Below are 15,080 nucleotides of genomic sequence, written 5' to 3'. Positions count from 1 at the left end.
CAATCCCACCACTTGGCAGCAAGTGAAACCAGCTGTCGGTCAATGTTACGCTTTCTCTCTGCTTTTTGAGCAGGGAGACTTCCTAGCATTAATTGTGAGCTGAAACTGAGCCCTCCTGTAATTTTTTGCTGAGCAAGAGCTTTCACTATCCTCCTCCCTCTGCCAGATGCCCCTGTCCTTTTAGCATTCCTCACAGCAGTTGAACATTTGTTTGAATATGGACCGCTTCTGTTAGTGGAACCCTCTTTGGAATCAAATGACTGCTTGCCTCCTCGAAAGTGTAACTGTAATCACCAATTTATGCTAAGTGTAACATATACATCGGGTGGGGGGGTAGGGCTGTGGTTATGGTTCAGTGAACTAACAAACTAAAGCCAAATACAATTACTGAGAAATGCCCTGAATGAAAATTTCTGTTGTGGCTAATAATACAGGACCACTCATAACCAGAATCACCCCTCGTACAAAGATACAAGAGAATAAACAAGAGAAATTCAATCAAAACTATTTGGAAAACTATTTGGACTGATCTCGTCCATATAGAGGACTAACATTAAGGATGAGTTCTGTTGAGGGAATCAACAGAACTGCAGATTTTCAGTCTCTCTACATCAGCTGCAATGCATATTTTCTGTCAGATATTTTGTACAAAGTTTTCTCTGTTGCTCTACTGCACACTACATATTGAAATCCATAAAAAGACTCACTTACCTCACAGCAAAACAACATAGTTTACATATAATCTTTGTATATGTTATTTAAAAAGCATGAAGAATCCACAATTTAAAAGAAAATCCCCTGGTTATTTTCTCCACGCGAATAAAATCCACTGGTCAGCTTCTGCTCTGCTGTTCCAGCTACCTACTGCAAGCATTGGGCAAACTAAATGACTACCGGGTGAAACATACCTTGTCTTTTCATGGGAAAGCCAGTGATAAAAATCAACTTTGCAATACATGAATACAATGGCTCGCTAACAAAGGCTGTGATTCAATCGCTTCTCTTATCATCATGTCTCTCTCTCTCTCCCCCTCAGTCTCTCTCTCCGTATCTCGTATATACTACTAAAGGCCTGTTTCTTTTAAAGCGAAATGTGCGTCTATTTTTTCCTCACTCCTAGTTCACAATCAGACTGATGTCAGTGATTAACTTCCTTTGTAATGTGTAGACCTGTAATGATGGATATAACAAAGAGACCTTTAGGTAGGCCTGCAGTTGTGGCACCCTGTTACTCTGCTACGATATCAAAGGCTGACAGAGGCCTTTGTTTCACCACAACAGAAGTATTCTTTACATGGCTTCCATAATGTACAAATACAAGTCTGGTTCATTTGTTTACATTCAAATTAAGACAGCGCTGGCACCACAGAGAGGACGTTTGAAATAACAAGTATATGGGCCTTCTATTATACAGGTGAATGGGCTTCAGAAAACCTACAAAAGTCACCTGTAAGCTACAACAAATTTTAACAGTGAGAATTTCATTACATCAACACTTATCTAATTTGCTTGAGGAACACTGTGATTTCACCAAAATAAAAGTAGGATAATATTTGACAGACACTGAAATGTAAACTAAACTAAAAGTTTAACACACACACACACACACACACACACACACACACACATATATATATATATATATATATATATATATATATATATATACATACACACATGCACTTAAATGTAAACAGCAAAATATTTGGTGTTATTTGAAGACATTTTGATATCTCCACTGTAATATGTGCACCTTCATCCACACACTGTGAATACACACCATTTCTCCATATACATTGTATTCCGTTACTTATAGTCTATAACTAAAGCACCAAAATTAATTATTAAAATGCTATTAAAATAACATTCAGTTATTTTACATAAGTGCATCCATTTATACGTGAATTATTAGAACTCCCATATTTTAGCTGTAATAGGCTGGATTTCCCAAAAACATAGCACAATCGAGATTCTTAAGTGGTAGAGCGAGCATCTCACTTAACACTTAAACATATATATTTAGCTTAACAGTTCAGGCAAGAGAGTCTCTCCGGAGATATGGTGTGGTGCTGTGCTGAACAAAGTTAAACAGGACCAATTATGCACTCTTTGTAATGATACATGCAGTTGGTCAGCGTTCTTTAAGTACTGACCATTTCCACGATATGCCCTGGCAAGTGTGCTGTGGCTTAATGTGACGTTGCTTATCACGATACGACGACATATTGTCATATTGCCCACCTCTGTGAGTGATGTAGTTTCTTTAGCTGCTGTCTGGATTCTCCTCTCTGCTGTCACTCAGCGAGCAGCCGTCTGTACACCTGTTTGACCTCCGCGTGCCGCCTGAACTTTTATTTCTCCTATTGGCTGAAGAGGCTGGCAGCGCTTTGAAGGTGAAGCCCGCGAAAAGCGCTCGCTCGCGCCACTCGCTGAGTCTGTCACTCGGAGCTTTCTGTGAGGACTTCATTGCTTCTCTCTTAGCCTCATTTCTCCTCTTTTAGCCGGTGTTAACGCAACAAGTCAACATAAGGCGACTTAATTTCACTACTATTATCAGCCTAACATCGTCTACAGGCATTAATGTTTACAGAAGGCTGCAGTTCACTTCGCATTAACCGTCTGCTATTGTCGGGAAAGAGCGGAGTCATGACTGAGGTTGTGTTTTTACAGAAGATGTCGTCTTCTTTATGCCTGCATGAAAAACATCGATAACCAATGGGGGGTAGGTTTAGGTCTAGAATTAAATAAATATAACTTTACTTAAAAGGTTAGTTATAATAAATAGAATAATAAAATGGCAGAATAGTGTCTAAGCAAGTATAAGCAAATGTTTTGTTTCTATTTAAGAATGAACATACAAATAAGGACAAAAAATCCCCTTGTTTGTATATATTTTCCTCGGAGCTTTATTCTGTTTAGTATTGGCAGTTTGTAAAAGGATAAAAACAATTTACAAGACATTCATCTTTAAATTAAAATAATAAACACGTAGCCTAGTATGTTAAGATTATGGCGATTATCTGAGACAACCCATTGTTATACACTGTCACAAAATACTGTGCAGGTATTCTTCGTTCATCAAGGTAAACGATGTAAATGTACCCTTAAAGGTGGTAGACAGTGGTTTAAAGGTCCAACTGCTAACTAAGTTTTTTTTTTTCCCTAGGGCAAATGTTTATATTTGTACCTTTCCATTATATTTTAAAACAGAACAATAAAATATGAAGCCTGGAGCTAAGGATGTGTGGAGTCAATACAACTTGAAAATATAATCACAATGGAGTATGGAACAATTATATTATCTGACTACCTTTAAGGATACCACCCTAGTAACAGATTAGTACCTTTTTTCTGAGAATGTACGCTACCAGTAATGTTCACAAATCTGTCACAGGGGTGTCAAGACTGACAGCTGCGAGGCGATAACACCAACTCAGTAGCTGGTGCAGGCAAACCGCTGCAGGCTGTGTCCATTCCAGTTAGCACAGCTCCTCCAGCTTTCTGAACAGTCGTTTTTAACGTGCTTGAGCTTTACGGTTTAGGGCCTGTTTTTGTTTTGTTGTGTTCCAGTAAAAACAGTGGACATACCTCCGATGGGCGATCTTATCAGTAATGCCGAGTTATTTCCTCTTTTATTGCCAGTCTTTTTGATTATTCCTCATATTTTGTATTTACTGGATAGTTTGATGGTGGTTCCAGCACATAGGACAGAGGTGCATTAGTTGCTTGGCTACAAAATTCGTAAACTTAATTGACCCATTGGTACAAATAAGTACATTTCAGTTGATTTTATCCGCCATAATTATTTTTTTAATAACATACACAGCAAACAGCTATTTAGTTTTTAAAACTTCCAAAACTGACTTCATAATCGATTTTGCAGGTCGATTATACAACATCGCAAATCCGAAAATCTAGCTGATCACTGTCTAATCAATAACACAAACGAATCCCAAAGCATACCTTCGCTCAGAGCAGTCTATCAGACGACTTGACTGTGAATGGCCCTCAACCAATCAGAGGAGACTGTGGAAGGACAGTCCACCAATGAGGAGTGAGGAGAGGCGTGACGCGCTCTAACTTCGTGTAAAGTCTTTATCGACTGTCACCGAGTTGCACAGCGAGCTCAAACACAACTGGATCAACACTACTCCACATGTACGGATCGTAAAAAAGTGTTTTTCCGCGCAGACTAACATTTATGACAGTTTCGCTCGCTGACTCTAAGATCCAAGACGGATTTTATTAGGACGAACATGACGGAGGAGCGCGAGAAGTCCGCGGCAGACCCGCCGTGCAGCCCGGCGGGCACTTCCAGCTCCATGTCTCCGGACGAGTCTGACTCGGACGCGCCCTCCTCTCCTGCCGGCTCGCTCCACTCAGGCGCGGGCAAGAAACTGGACGAGGATGACGACAGGTTCCCGGCGTGCATCAGGGACGCCGTGTCGCAGGTGCTTAAAGGCTACGACTGGTCACTCGTGCCCATGCCCGTGCGCGGCAACGGCGCGCTCAAGAGCAAGCCGCACGTGAAGAGGCCCATGAACGCGTTTATGGTTTGGGCGCAGGCGGCGCGGAGGAAACTCGCGGACCAGTATCCCCATCTGCACAACGCAGAGCTCAGCAAAACTCTGGGCAAACTGTGGCGGTGAGTTGATCCATTAATCGCATTAATTTATTTAGCTCTTATTAGGGTAAAGCTTTGAGTGTTTGGGTGTATGAAACATTCTTTCTTAGGACTAATTTCCTGACATTAAAACATTCTGCAATTTCTATGCGGGATTCATGCGTACTTTTCAGTAAAGTTTAAAGCTTCTTTTTTACTATCTTAAAGTTTAAACTCAACTTTTTTCAGCCTTAAAATCTAAAGCTCCTCTTTTCTAGTCTTATTGTTTAAGTTTTTCTTTTTAGCCTTAAAGTTCAAAGCTCTTCAGTTCTAAAGTTTAAAGCTTCTCTCCAGCCTTGAAGTTTTAAAGCCCCTCTTCGGCCTTAGAGTTTAAAGCTCCTCATTCTGTCTAGCGTAGATATCTTGATTTGACTTAGATATCTAGGCTACCTATTAATTTTGAAAAATACCATGAATTTAGAGATGAATGTTCATGATCATGCACATGTTCGCTTTTGTAGTTTGTAATGAACTCATGCTGCTGTTGACTGAGGATGATTGAAAAGACTTTTCAAGGTTTAATAAATGACTTCTCGTTTCTTGCTTCCTTACCACAGCCTGTTGTCAGAGAGTGAAAAGCGGCCCTTTGTAGACGAGGCAGAGAGACTGAGGGTCCAACACAAGAAAGACCACCCCGACTACAAGTACCAGCCAAGGCGTCGGAAAAGCGTGAAGCCGGGGCAGAGCGACTCTGACTCTGGGGCCGAGCTGAGCCATCAGATGTACAAAGCTGAGCCTGGGATGGGTGGCCTAGTGGGCTTAGCTGATCATCATCATTCAGACCATCCAGGTGAGTGCTGGTGACTCAACAAATTAAGCTTGTAATGTAGAATTTCATTAAAAATTGTCATTCAAATGGCAGCCCTCACTTTGTCATCTAAGCTTCAATGAATATGAATACATATATCAGTAAAAAAAAACAATTCAGTGGTTGTTTTTTAAAATGGTTTAAAAAACACTGTCCTTTTCAGCACCTTTGTTTTCAAAAGTGTACACAGAATTTTGTGACTTCTGAGAAAAAGCTTTTTGGATATTATCATTTTTAGGCCAGCCCCATGGACCACCAACACCACCAACGACACCCAAAACTGACCTCCATCATGGGGCGAAGCAAGACCTGAAGCACGAAGGCAGGCGGCTTCTGGAAGCCGGGCGCCAGAACATTGACTTCAGCAATGTGGACATCTCTGAGCTTAGCACGGATGTCATCAGCAACATAGAAACCTTCGATGTCCACGAGTTCGACCAGTACCTCCCTGTCAATGGGCACTCTGGAGCGGGGGTGTCCTCCATGGCCTCAGAGTCTGGTCACGGACCCAACCCCAATAGCTACACCACGTCCTACGCCCACCCTGGGGCCAACGGGGCCGGCTGGTGCCGCAAAGGGGCCTTGGCCTCGGCCTCCTCACCGTCCCCTGGCGCTAGCGATGTGGGTCAGCACAGACCTCACATCAAAACAGAACAGCTGAGTCCCAGTCACTACAGCGAGCACTCTCACGGCTCGCCCTCCCACCCCGACTACAGCTCCTACAGCGCTCAGAGCTGCGCCACCTCGGCTGCCACTTCCTTCCCCAGCTCCCAGTGTGACTATACAGACCTCCAAAGCCCCAACTATTACAGCCCTTACTCCAGCTACCCCTCCAGCCTCTACCAGTACCCCTACTTCCACTCTTCACGGAGACCCTATGGGGGCCCCATCCTCAACAGCTTGTCCATTCCACCCTCCCACAGCCCCACGACGAACTGGGACCAGCCGGTTTACACCACCTTATCAAGGCCGTGAGCCGTCCTCTCTTGGCGAACTTGGTCCGTACTTCGGATGCACTTGTGAAGGAATAGCAGAGGCCAAGAAAATGAGGGGGACATTTGCTCATTCAAAAGAAGAAGAAAAAAAGTGCCTGCTGATTTTGTATGTTTGATCATGCCCCCCCCCCGCCCCATACATACACACTTAATCATGGGCTGTTGGTGCAGAGCTTGATATATTGGTGCTTGTACAGCAAGCGGAAATCCTCTGTGAGGACCACCTGTCACTGTTTCTCTCCCCGCCACACATACAGGCCTGCTCCTGCAGTCGTATGTTTCTTTTCTAATGACTGTGTATATGCCACTGAATTGTTTAGGAGAGAAGCACACGGGCAAGCCAAAATCCTTTTACGAAGCAGATGGAGAAACAAATACACACATGTGCACTGGGACCAATTATTTTTAAAATACGAAAGCAGTAGTGTTTGCTCCGTCTTTTCAAATCAGCTCTAAAACTTCTCAGCATCAGTTGGTCTCCCTCCTTCATTCTAATCAGAAATGTTTCCTTCTTACTTAGAGATATTCCCTATGTATTTATGTTTATTGTTCCTTCATTTCTTTGTGTTTCAGTTGTATAGTTGTAAAAAGGCTTCTTTTTTGGGGTGGGGTTGTGAAGTGGTGGGGGGATGAAAAGCTGTTCAGTACAGATACAGTTACTGAATTTTGTGCTGATTTCACAATCATTTGTATTATTCCAGACTACAGCATTCCTGAAAAGAGTAAAGAGACAGAAATAAAGCCCATCTTCATTCCATATTATTTAGAAGAAGCAACAGATCGTGATGCCACGTGACGCAACAGGTGTGTGCACGCTTACCGAATCGCGATTAGTCATGATGTCACGGTGAAGGAAACGCGGGGAAGAGAAGAGCGCGAGCGCGTGAGTGACGCGTCAGCTGTTCGGGAGCGCGCGCTACACGCTCTCGCGCGAGCCAAAGCAGAAAGCTGCAGTTCGAACACTCCGCCTTGAAAAACAGCAGCTGAAGAATCGCCACCTTTTTTCGTGTCGGGTTTTTTTTCGATACAGCCTGAACAAGAGTCTTTATATGAGAGCTCAGCGTATACCAGAGACAGACTTGCGTGCTGCTTTGTGTTGGTCTTGTTTTGATTGATTAACATGAGCGATTCAATTTCCCCCTTTTGTTTTTAACCTGTTGCTTCGGAAATGTCTTGAGTTTCATATTTGGTGCCATTTGAGATTCATAGCGTGATTTTTTTTAACATGGTTGCTTGCGGCAGTGAGACGCAAAACAGTGTTCTCTCTACTTTTTTTCTCCTGTTGTGCCATTTTAAACAACTCGGCTGTGAATTATTTTGTGTTAACAAGTGCATTCTTACAAGAAGCTAACCTTAATTGCTGGCCATATTTGTGAAAAAACAATAAACTTTTTTTTCCTGAACCATGACTTTCTGGAGTTTGTTCAAGCAAAAAAAGCACTTCCGGAACAGGTTGAATTCTGTTATATGTGCATTTTCTATACATTCTTTTGATGTCACAATACAAAAGCAATTCATAGATAATATTAATAACTGTCAGATTGAAAAGAAGAACAAAACAGTACTAACGGAAAATTATTTCCTTCTTTCTCTGTTTCCCTTTGGATTGTGCAAATGTTTGCTGTCCAAGCCCCGCTCATTTTAACACAGCTGCCTCGAGCCACGTTTTTCTTTGTTGTTCTTAACAATAGCTGCTGATTCCTCACTCCACATCATACCTCTCAATCAATTAATCAATCAAGCACTTAGTCAGTTAATCAATGAATCAATCAAATAAAACACTAATCAGTCAAACACTCAATTAGTGTTCTTTTATCTAATCCAGTGTTTTTCAATCGTGGTCCTGGAGACCCACTGCACATTTTAGTGCTTTTCCTGCTTTTACACAGCCACTTAATAACTCATTATGAACTAAGTAGTTCGATCAGATGTATTGGGAGCAAGGGAATCGCTAAAAAGTGCGGGGCAGTGGGTCTCCAGGACCAGGGTTGAGAAACTCTGATCTAATCAACCGATTAATTTAGTAAACAACTCAATCAATCAGTCAATCAACCAAACACCAATTCAGTCAACCAATCGCTTAATCAGTGTTCTTTCATCTAATCAACCAGTTAATTTCATTGAACCACTCAGTCACTTAATCAATCAATCAATCAATCAATCAATCAAATAACGCACTAATTCAGTCAATCAATCGCTTAATCAGTGTTCTTAGATTTAATAAACCAATTAATTTTATAAAAAACTAAGCTGCTCACTTACTCAATCAATCAATCAACAGTTCAGGTTGTAAAGTTTCCCCCATTAAGGATGTTCAAGGATGTTCAGTCTATTATGATTCTGCATTTAGTCTAATTGACTACCAGTCTCCACAATACAGGGCAGCTAACTTCTCTATACTGCAACAAAGATTGCTGCTTCATCTGTTAATGAACATGAGTTTCTATCTTAAAATAATTAGTTTTATCAGAAAAAAGAGTTCACTTACCATAAACATTAGAGAGTTTCCCAACCCGGCTGGGGGCTCTGAGGACTGGCTTGGGAAACAGTACTGTATTTTATTTAATCTAATGATGGTGGCCTTTTATTTTGTATGGAAGACCTTTTATTAGAGATCACAGGAGAGGGCACTTATAATTTCGGAGAGTGGGAAGGCCACTCATTAAAAGCTTTTCTAGCTAAGACATCACACACAGCCGTAAAACACTGGCATGACATTTCATGACTCATCTTTTAAATGTGGGAAAATTCACGAAAACATATCCCAACTGGCCCGAAAGTTCAACTACAGCTGAAATAGAAGCGAAGGGAGAATTGTCCAGTGCTCTTTTCTGCAGGGTAGAATTTCAAACTGGGCACTGGCATGCATGCCAAGCAGCCTTCCCCAACTGGCGGAGGGAGAAAGCCAAGTGCCACAGCGGAGAGCCGCTGAATTTTAATGATTTATTATGTGGTGGAGGGGCCCTATTGTCTGCCTTTATCCGGAGCGCAAGAAAAGAATTAATTGGACAGAAAATGGAAGAGCAGGGGAACTGACAAGTCATTAAGAGGGTTGTGAATGGACGATTAGATGCACATAGGGGTGGAATTTTTTTCCCCCACTGCACCGTTTCATATGGCAGTTCAACTCGAACAGGAAAAAAAGCAACAACAACAACAATAATGACAACAACCGCCACAGCAACAAGCAAAACTTAAAACCATAACTGTGACAACGGCACTGTTAATAATAAAACAGATATTTCGCGAGCAGATGGGATGTGGGTGGTTGGAGAACGACTTGTTGTTTTTCTCCTTCAAACTCTTCTTCTCCCCCCATTGTTCGCCAAATAGTTTCAGGAGGAACTCTTGAGAAGGAGCAGACGTGAATAAAACTCATTGAAACAGGCACTTCAGGGTGCTTGGGTCTCATTTCACTAGGAAACGTCCACAGTGAGCAACTGGCCTTTCAGGAGCTCCTACTGTAAATGGCTAAACAATAACGCTGAAGTGGAGAGCCTTTCCCATAAGCTGCCCAGCATGAAAAGCGACCGCTACGTCCTGGCCTGGCCCAAACTACTAAAAACATTAACACATAAATGCTCAGAGGAAAGAGCTGATGGTTTTATTGGTGACTCAGGCAAGATAACTGTGTAATTTACATGTTCTAACACAGTACATGTTCGGAATCAAATTTTGTACATCCATGAACATTCACATGGAAGCAAGCAAACCAAAATAGACTAGTTAGGTCTGAGAGGTACAAAATACATCTCCTATGGTTATATTACTATTTTCACATAGGAACATATGGGCATATGGAGCGGAGCGAGTGTTGCATGTGCAAACGTGCACTCAGTGCCTTGTGTTCCATCTGTTGCTTCTGCATCATTCAAAGAGATGCAGAGTGTTGGGAAGAGAGAATTGCATAAGAAAAACTTGTTGAACCCAGGGGGCTCTGCCATTACTGCCCCACCAAATCCCATTGTTCCAGAGAGGGACATTTATCAGAGTAATAGTCTCATCCCTTTTAATGAGCCTAGCTGGCTTTTTTCATTCAGGGGACGCAGTGTGTGTGTGTGTGTGTGTGTGTGTGTGTGCGCGTGCATGTGTGTGAACTTGGAGCAGATTTGCAAGGGAAATGAACTGGACATAAAGTGCCATTATCACCCCTGTTTGAACTGCTCTTGCCTCTCAGACTCAACTTGTTGCATCCTTGCTTTTACAATGCAGCTCTATTTACAATACATTAATATAGAAATTATTAGCCTATATTCTACATAGAATTTCAAGATGAAACATTTCACTTATGAGCAAAGCTCATGTTTGACCAAGTATGGCATACTTCTGTCCCTTTGAATTGCTACTAATGTTTCAACATTTCAGCATAAGTAAATGTTACTAGAGAGGCTTACTGAGTGAATTGTGCACAGCAGTGGTGGTAGGAACCATAGGCCATTGCAAGACAAAATGTTAAAAAATGTATTAATTTCAGATTTTCCACTATGAATAATTTAAATATATATCGTGTAAACTGAGAGAATTTATTGCCTTTTGAAAAATATATGCGCATTTTGAATTTGATGCCAACAACACGTTCCAAAAAAGTTGGGACAGAATGTGGTTTGGCATTATCTTGCTGAAATAAGCAAGGTCATCCCTGAAAAAAACATTGTCTGGATGGCAGCATATGTTGCCAAAACATGTATATATCGTTCAGCACTAATGGTGACTTCACAGATGTGCACATCACCCATACCATGTGCACTAATGCACCCCTATACCATCATGAGTACTGGCTTTTGAACTGTGCACTGATAACAAGCTGAGTGTCCATGATTTCCAAAAAAAAAATAAAAAAATGCAAATGTTGATTTGTCGGACCACAGAACACTTTTCCACTTCCCCTCAGTCCATTTTTAATGGGCTTGGGCCCAGAGAAGGTGGCGGTGTTTCTGGATCCTGTTTATATATGGTTCCTTCTTTGCTGAATTTTAACTTGCATTTGTGGATGCCTCCTCATCTTTACTTCTGAAAGACTCAGCCTCTCTGAGATGTTCTTTTTATACCCAATCATGTAAATGACTTGTTGCCAATTAACCACCAGGTGTTTTTATTAGCATTACACAACTTTACCAGCCTTTTGTAGCCCCAACTTTCTCAACTTTTTTAAAATATATTGTTGGCATCAAATTCAAAATAGGTATATATCTTGCATACATTTGATACATTGTCTTTGTACTATTTTCAATGAAATACAGGGTTTCAATGATTTGCACAGCATAGCATTTTGTTTTATTTACATTTTGCACAGCGTCCGAACTTTTCTGGAAATGGGGTTGTACATATTGCTGCTGCCAGAAGAAAACCTTGTACCTCCATTTTTGACATAATCTGAAAATGTCTGTTGGCCTTTACATTGTGTGTAAATTTCATGATGAAAGGACCAAAACAAAAGACACAATGTGACCTGGAAAAATGTCTGGTTCCATTGCAGCAGACACCATTTAAGGTGGAACGGGAAAATTCAAACAAGAAGCTGGCGAATGAGAAGCTAACTTCAGCCTCGTAAAGTTAAGAGACATTTTACAAGAAACTGTTCTACTTTTGAAAAAGTTTCCTGCTGGAGGTGCAAGAAAACTCAGTGTAGTTGAGCTAAAGCTTAAAGCAGAGCAAAGTGAGTGTGTGTTTTTGTTTATATTAAATTTGTTACCCTATACTTAAACATTAAAACATAATTAGACATATTTACAGACAAGATGGTAAAATTGACAGAAGATATTATGGCTCCCAAGAACAAAATGGCTCTTTTGGGTTGCCAGCCCTGCTGTAGGCATTATGACATTATACTAACTTATAACCCAATGGCTTTTTCTTTAGTGCTGGTCAGGTAATGTTTTTTGTGTGGAGCTGGAAATACCAAAAATGGTAGTAAAATTCAGTGTGTTAGCATTAAGGAAATGATAATCCAATATTACTATTTATTCAGCATTAATCATGTTAAGGTTCTTTAATGATGTATACGCTTCAAGCTGGAGATACCATTCTTAAGGTTAGAATACAAGATCATTACTTGAATCTTGCAAAATCAAAGATACAAAGAGAGAACACAACATTTCTGGAGTCCTTATATCATCCAAAACTGTTGTTTTAAACCTTTCTGTCAGTGGTTTAATGATTTCCTTCATAATTCAGTGTTATTTTTCCTACTCCTCTTGTTCTGCGGTTAGCTAAACAAAACTCTAAGTTTTACCAGCAGTTGCTGGCAGGCTTTGGCCAAAGCAAACAGCAGCCCAGACAGAACCAACAGTGACTTCCCCGGCTTCTGCCCAGGCCTCAAGGAAGAGGGGGAACTGACTATGCCAGAGTGTGCCCTCTCTGGAACTCACTTCTATATTGGGTCTCGCTTCTGTGTATAGCTCGTCTGAGTTTGACCAGCCATGCCTCATCGCTGTTCTGCAAACCAGACTTGCCATTCCACTGGAGAGCGTAACTTTACTTAAGCGTTTTCATACATACAGAAATAGCTTTCCATGGTAGATTGATGTACATTTCTGGTTTACTCTCGTTTACTGTTTGTCTGTTTTAAGTACCATTATTATTATTTTAATTATTATTTCAATTTAAGAAATTGACAGTCATTTTTTCCTTCATGTCCAGACATAGCCACATCTTAAAAATAATGCTTTGTAAACTGATCATTTCAGACTCTGAGTGATAATAGGTCAATAAAGTCTTTTTTTTTTTATGAATACTTACTCATATGTAGTTACAAATATATTTAATTTATTAATTTACTCCTTCATATATGCACAGTTATATGCAAAAGTTTGAACACCACTGGTCAAATCAGATGTTTTCTTATGTTGTTAAGACATAGGAACAAACTTCAATGACACATTTCTGCAAATTTTAGTTTTCCTTAAATGTGCCTTTTGCACAGGCCATAATTTATGTTATAGTTTTTCTCTAATATGTTAAATTCTGCAAATAAACAGTAAGCAAGTAAGCAAGCAAAGTTTATTTATATAGCGCTTTTTACGACAGGTGTTGTCACAAAGCAGCTTTACAGAAAAATCTGGGTCCAAGCCCCTATGAGCAAGCCAGTGATGACAGTGGCAAGGAAAAACTCCCTAAGAGCAAGAGGAAGAAACCTTGAGAGGAACCAAGACTCGAAAGGGGAACCTATCCTTTTCTGGTCGACACCGGATAGCAAACAGTGTAATTGTGCATTTAAATGTACAGAAGTGTGTTTTTGTAGGGGACATGTTTCAACTTAATTGATGAGAGGTGCTCAGAATTTGCCTATAACTTTATATCTTGTAGTAATTTTTTGAATTTTTTAAAATTTCCTTGTGCAAATGATTTATCTCCTTAGATAACTGAGCTGTGTTTAGGTAATTGCTTGAATGGATTTTAACATTATCAGGATGGAAGAGTTAAAGTGGCAGTAGTGTGCACAAAAGTAAAAAGTGTAAGTTTTTGTGTCATTTTCAGTTAAACATATGTTTTCTGCTATTTTCTGACACTGAAAAATGAATAACTTGTGCATAATGGCCATTTTGACTTGAAATTGTACTGGACACAGTACTGCATATGAGACTTTCTCAGTCAACCTTGTCTTTTCGGCAGTTGGCCTAAAAGTCTTCCTTCCTGGCCTCCCCTCACTGGTTACCAGCTGAATGCAGAACAGAGTTTATTATTTGCATCATTTGTTTCAAAATCTCTATATGATATATGACACCAAGCTATATGGATCATTCTACTGAACTGTTTCAAAATCAGAGTTCAAAACACAGTTCAGGCTTTTAACTGACTTGGACTTTAAATCCTTTTGCTTTGAATTACCCTATACCTTAATTATGTTTAATGTATTAAAATAAATGATTGAACATTGCATTTTGTCACTACCAAAGCAATAATAACTTTTTCAAATGCTTAAGTAATGACTGTTTTTGTAGTGCTAATTTTAGCTAATAATTAAAAAATGCTGGCCAGTACATGACTACCAAAACAGCTTTGACACAAATAACAGTCTACTATTATCATTCTACTGAGGCTTTAGCGAAGTTTAGTAACACTGAGATTAATAACTGATCATCAAAATTACTTATAAGTCCATTCAGGATTTAGCAGAGCTCATTATCACTGAGATTAATAACTGATCATCACATTGGTTTATTAGTCTACTCAGGCTTTAGCAGAGCTCAGTAACACTGAGATTAATAACTGACAATCACATTGATTTATCAGTCTAATCAGGCTTTAGCAGAACTCAGTAACAGATTAATAACTGATCATCACATTGATTCATCAGTCTACTCAGGCTTTAGCAGAGCTCAGTAACACTGATATTAATAACTGATCATCACATTGATTTATCAGTCTACTCAGGCTTTAGCAGAGCTCAGTAACACTGATATTAATAACTGATCATCACATTGATTTATCAGTCTACTCAGGCTTTAGCAGAGCTCAGCAATGCTGAGATTAATAACTGATCATCACACTGATTTATCAGTCTATAGGCTTACATATAAATAAAGTTGACTTACTCTTACTGAAGTCAAACAAACAATATGCTCTGTGGTGTCTTTCAGAAGTAACAGTTTTATCTGTGACGGAAAAAAACAAA

At 40.1% G+C, this 15,080-nt stretch overlaps 1 protein-coding gene across 1 annotated transcript; it reads left to right on the top strand.

The window, feature by feature from the left end:
* The first annotated feature begins 3,957 nt into the window (after window positions 1-3,957).
* LOC118821331 (transcription factor Sox-8-like) lies at window positions 3,958-6,593 on the top strand. The gene is made up of 3 exons (XM_036589892.1): window positions 3,958-4,645; window positions 5,221-5,453; window positions 5,710-6,593. Exons 1-3 carry the CDS (start codon window positions 4,257-4,259, stop codon window positions 6,444-6,446), a joined length of 1,359 nt encoding a protein of 452 aa, XP_036445785.1. The 5' UTR covers window positions 3,958-4,256; the 3' UTR covers window positions 6,447-6,593.
* Window positions 6,594-15,080: the final 8,487 nt, after the last annotated feature.

This window comes from Colossoma macropomum, unplaced genomic scaffold (assembly GCF_904425465.1).
Source record: "Colossoma macropomum unplaced genomic scaffold, Colossoma_macropomum, whole genome shotgun sequence".
In the NCBI taxonomy this organism is placed as follows: Eukaryota; Metazoa; Chordata; class Actinopteri; order Characiformes; family Serrasalmidae; genus Colossoma; species Colossoma macropomum.
The sequence above is the reverse complement of the archived record's forward strand: the minus strand, read 5'-3'. Positions and strand labels throughout refer to the sequence as shown.

Bases quoted from the DNA above. Each gene is read 5' to 3' on its own strand.
- LOC118821331 (XM_036589892.1), top strand. From the start codon at position 4,257: ATGACGGAGGAGCGCGAGAAGTCCGCGGCAGACCCGCCGTGCAGCCCG. The intron at 4,646-5,220 runs GTGAGTTGATCC...TCCTTACCACAG, and splicing joins ACTCTGGGCAAACTGTGGCG to CCTGTTGTCAGAGAGTGAAA. The intron at 5,454-5,709 runs GTGAGTGCTGGT...TATCATTTTTAG, and splicing joins TCATCATTCAGACCATCCAG to GCCAGCCCCATGGACCACCA.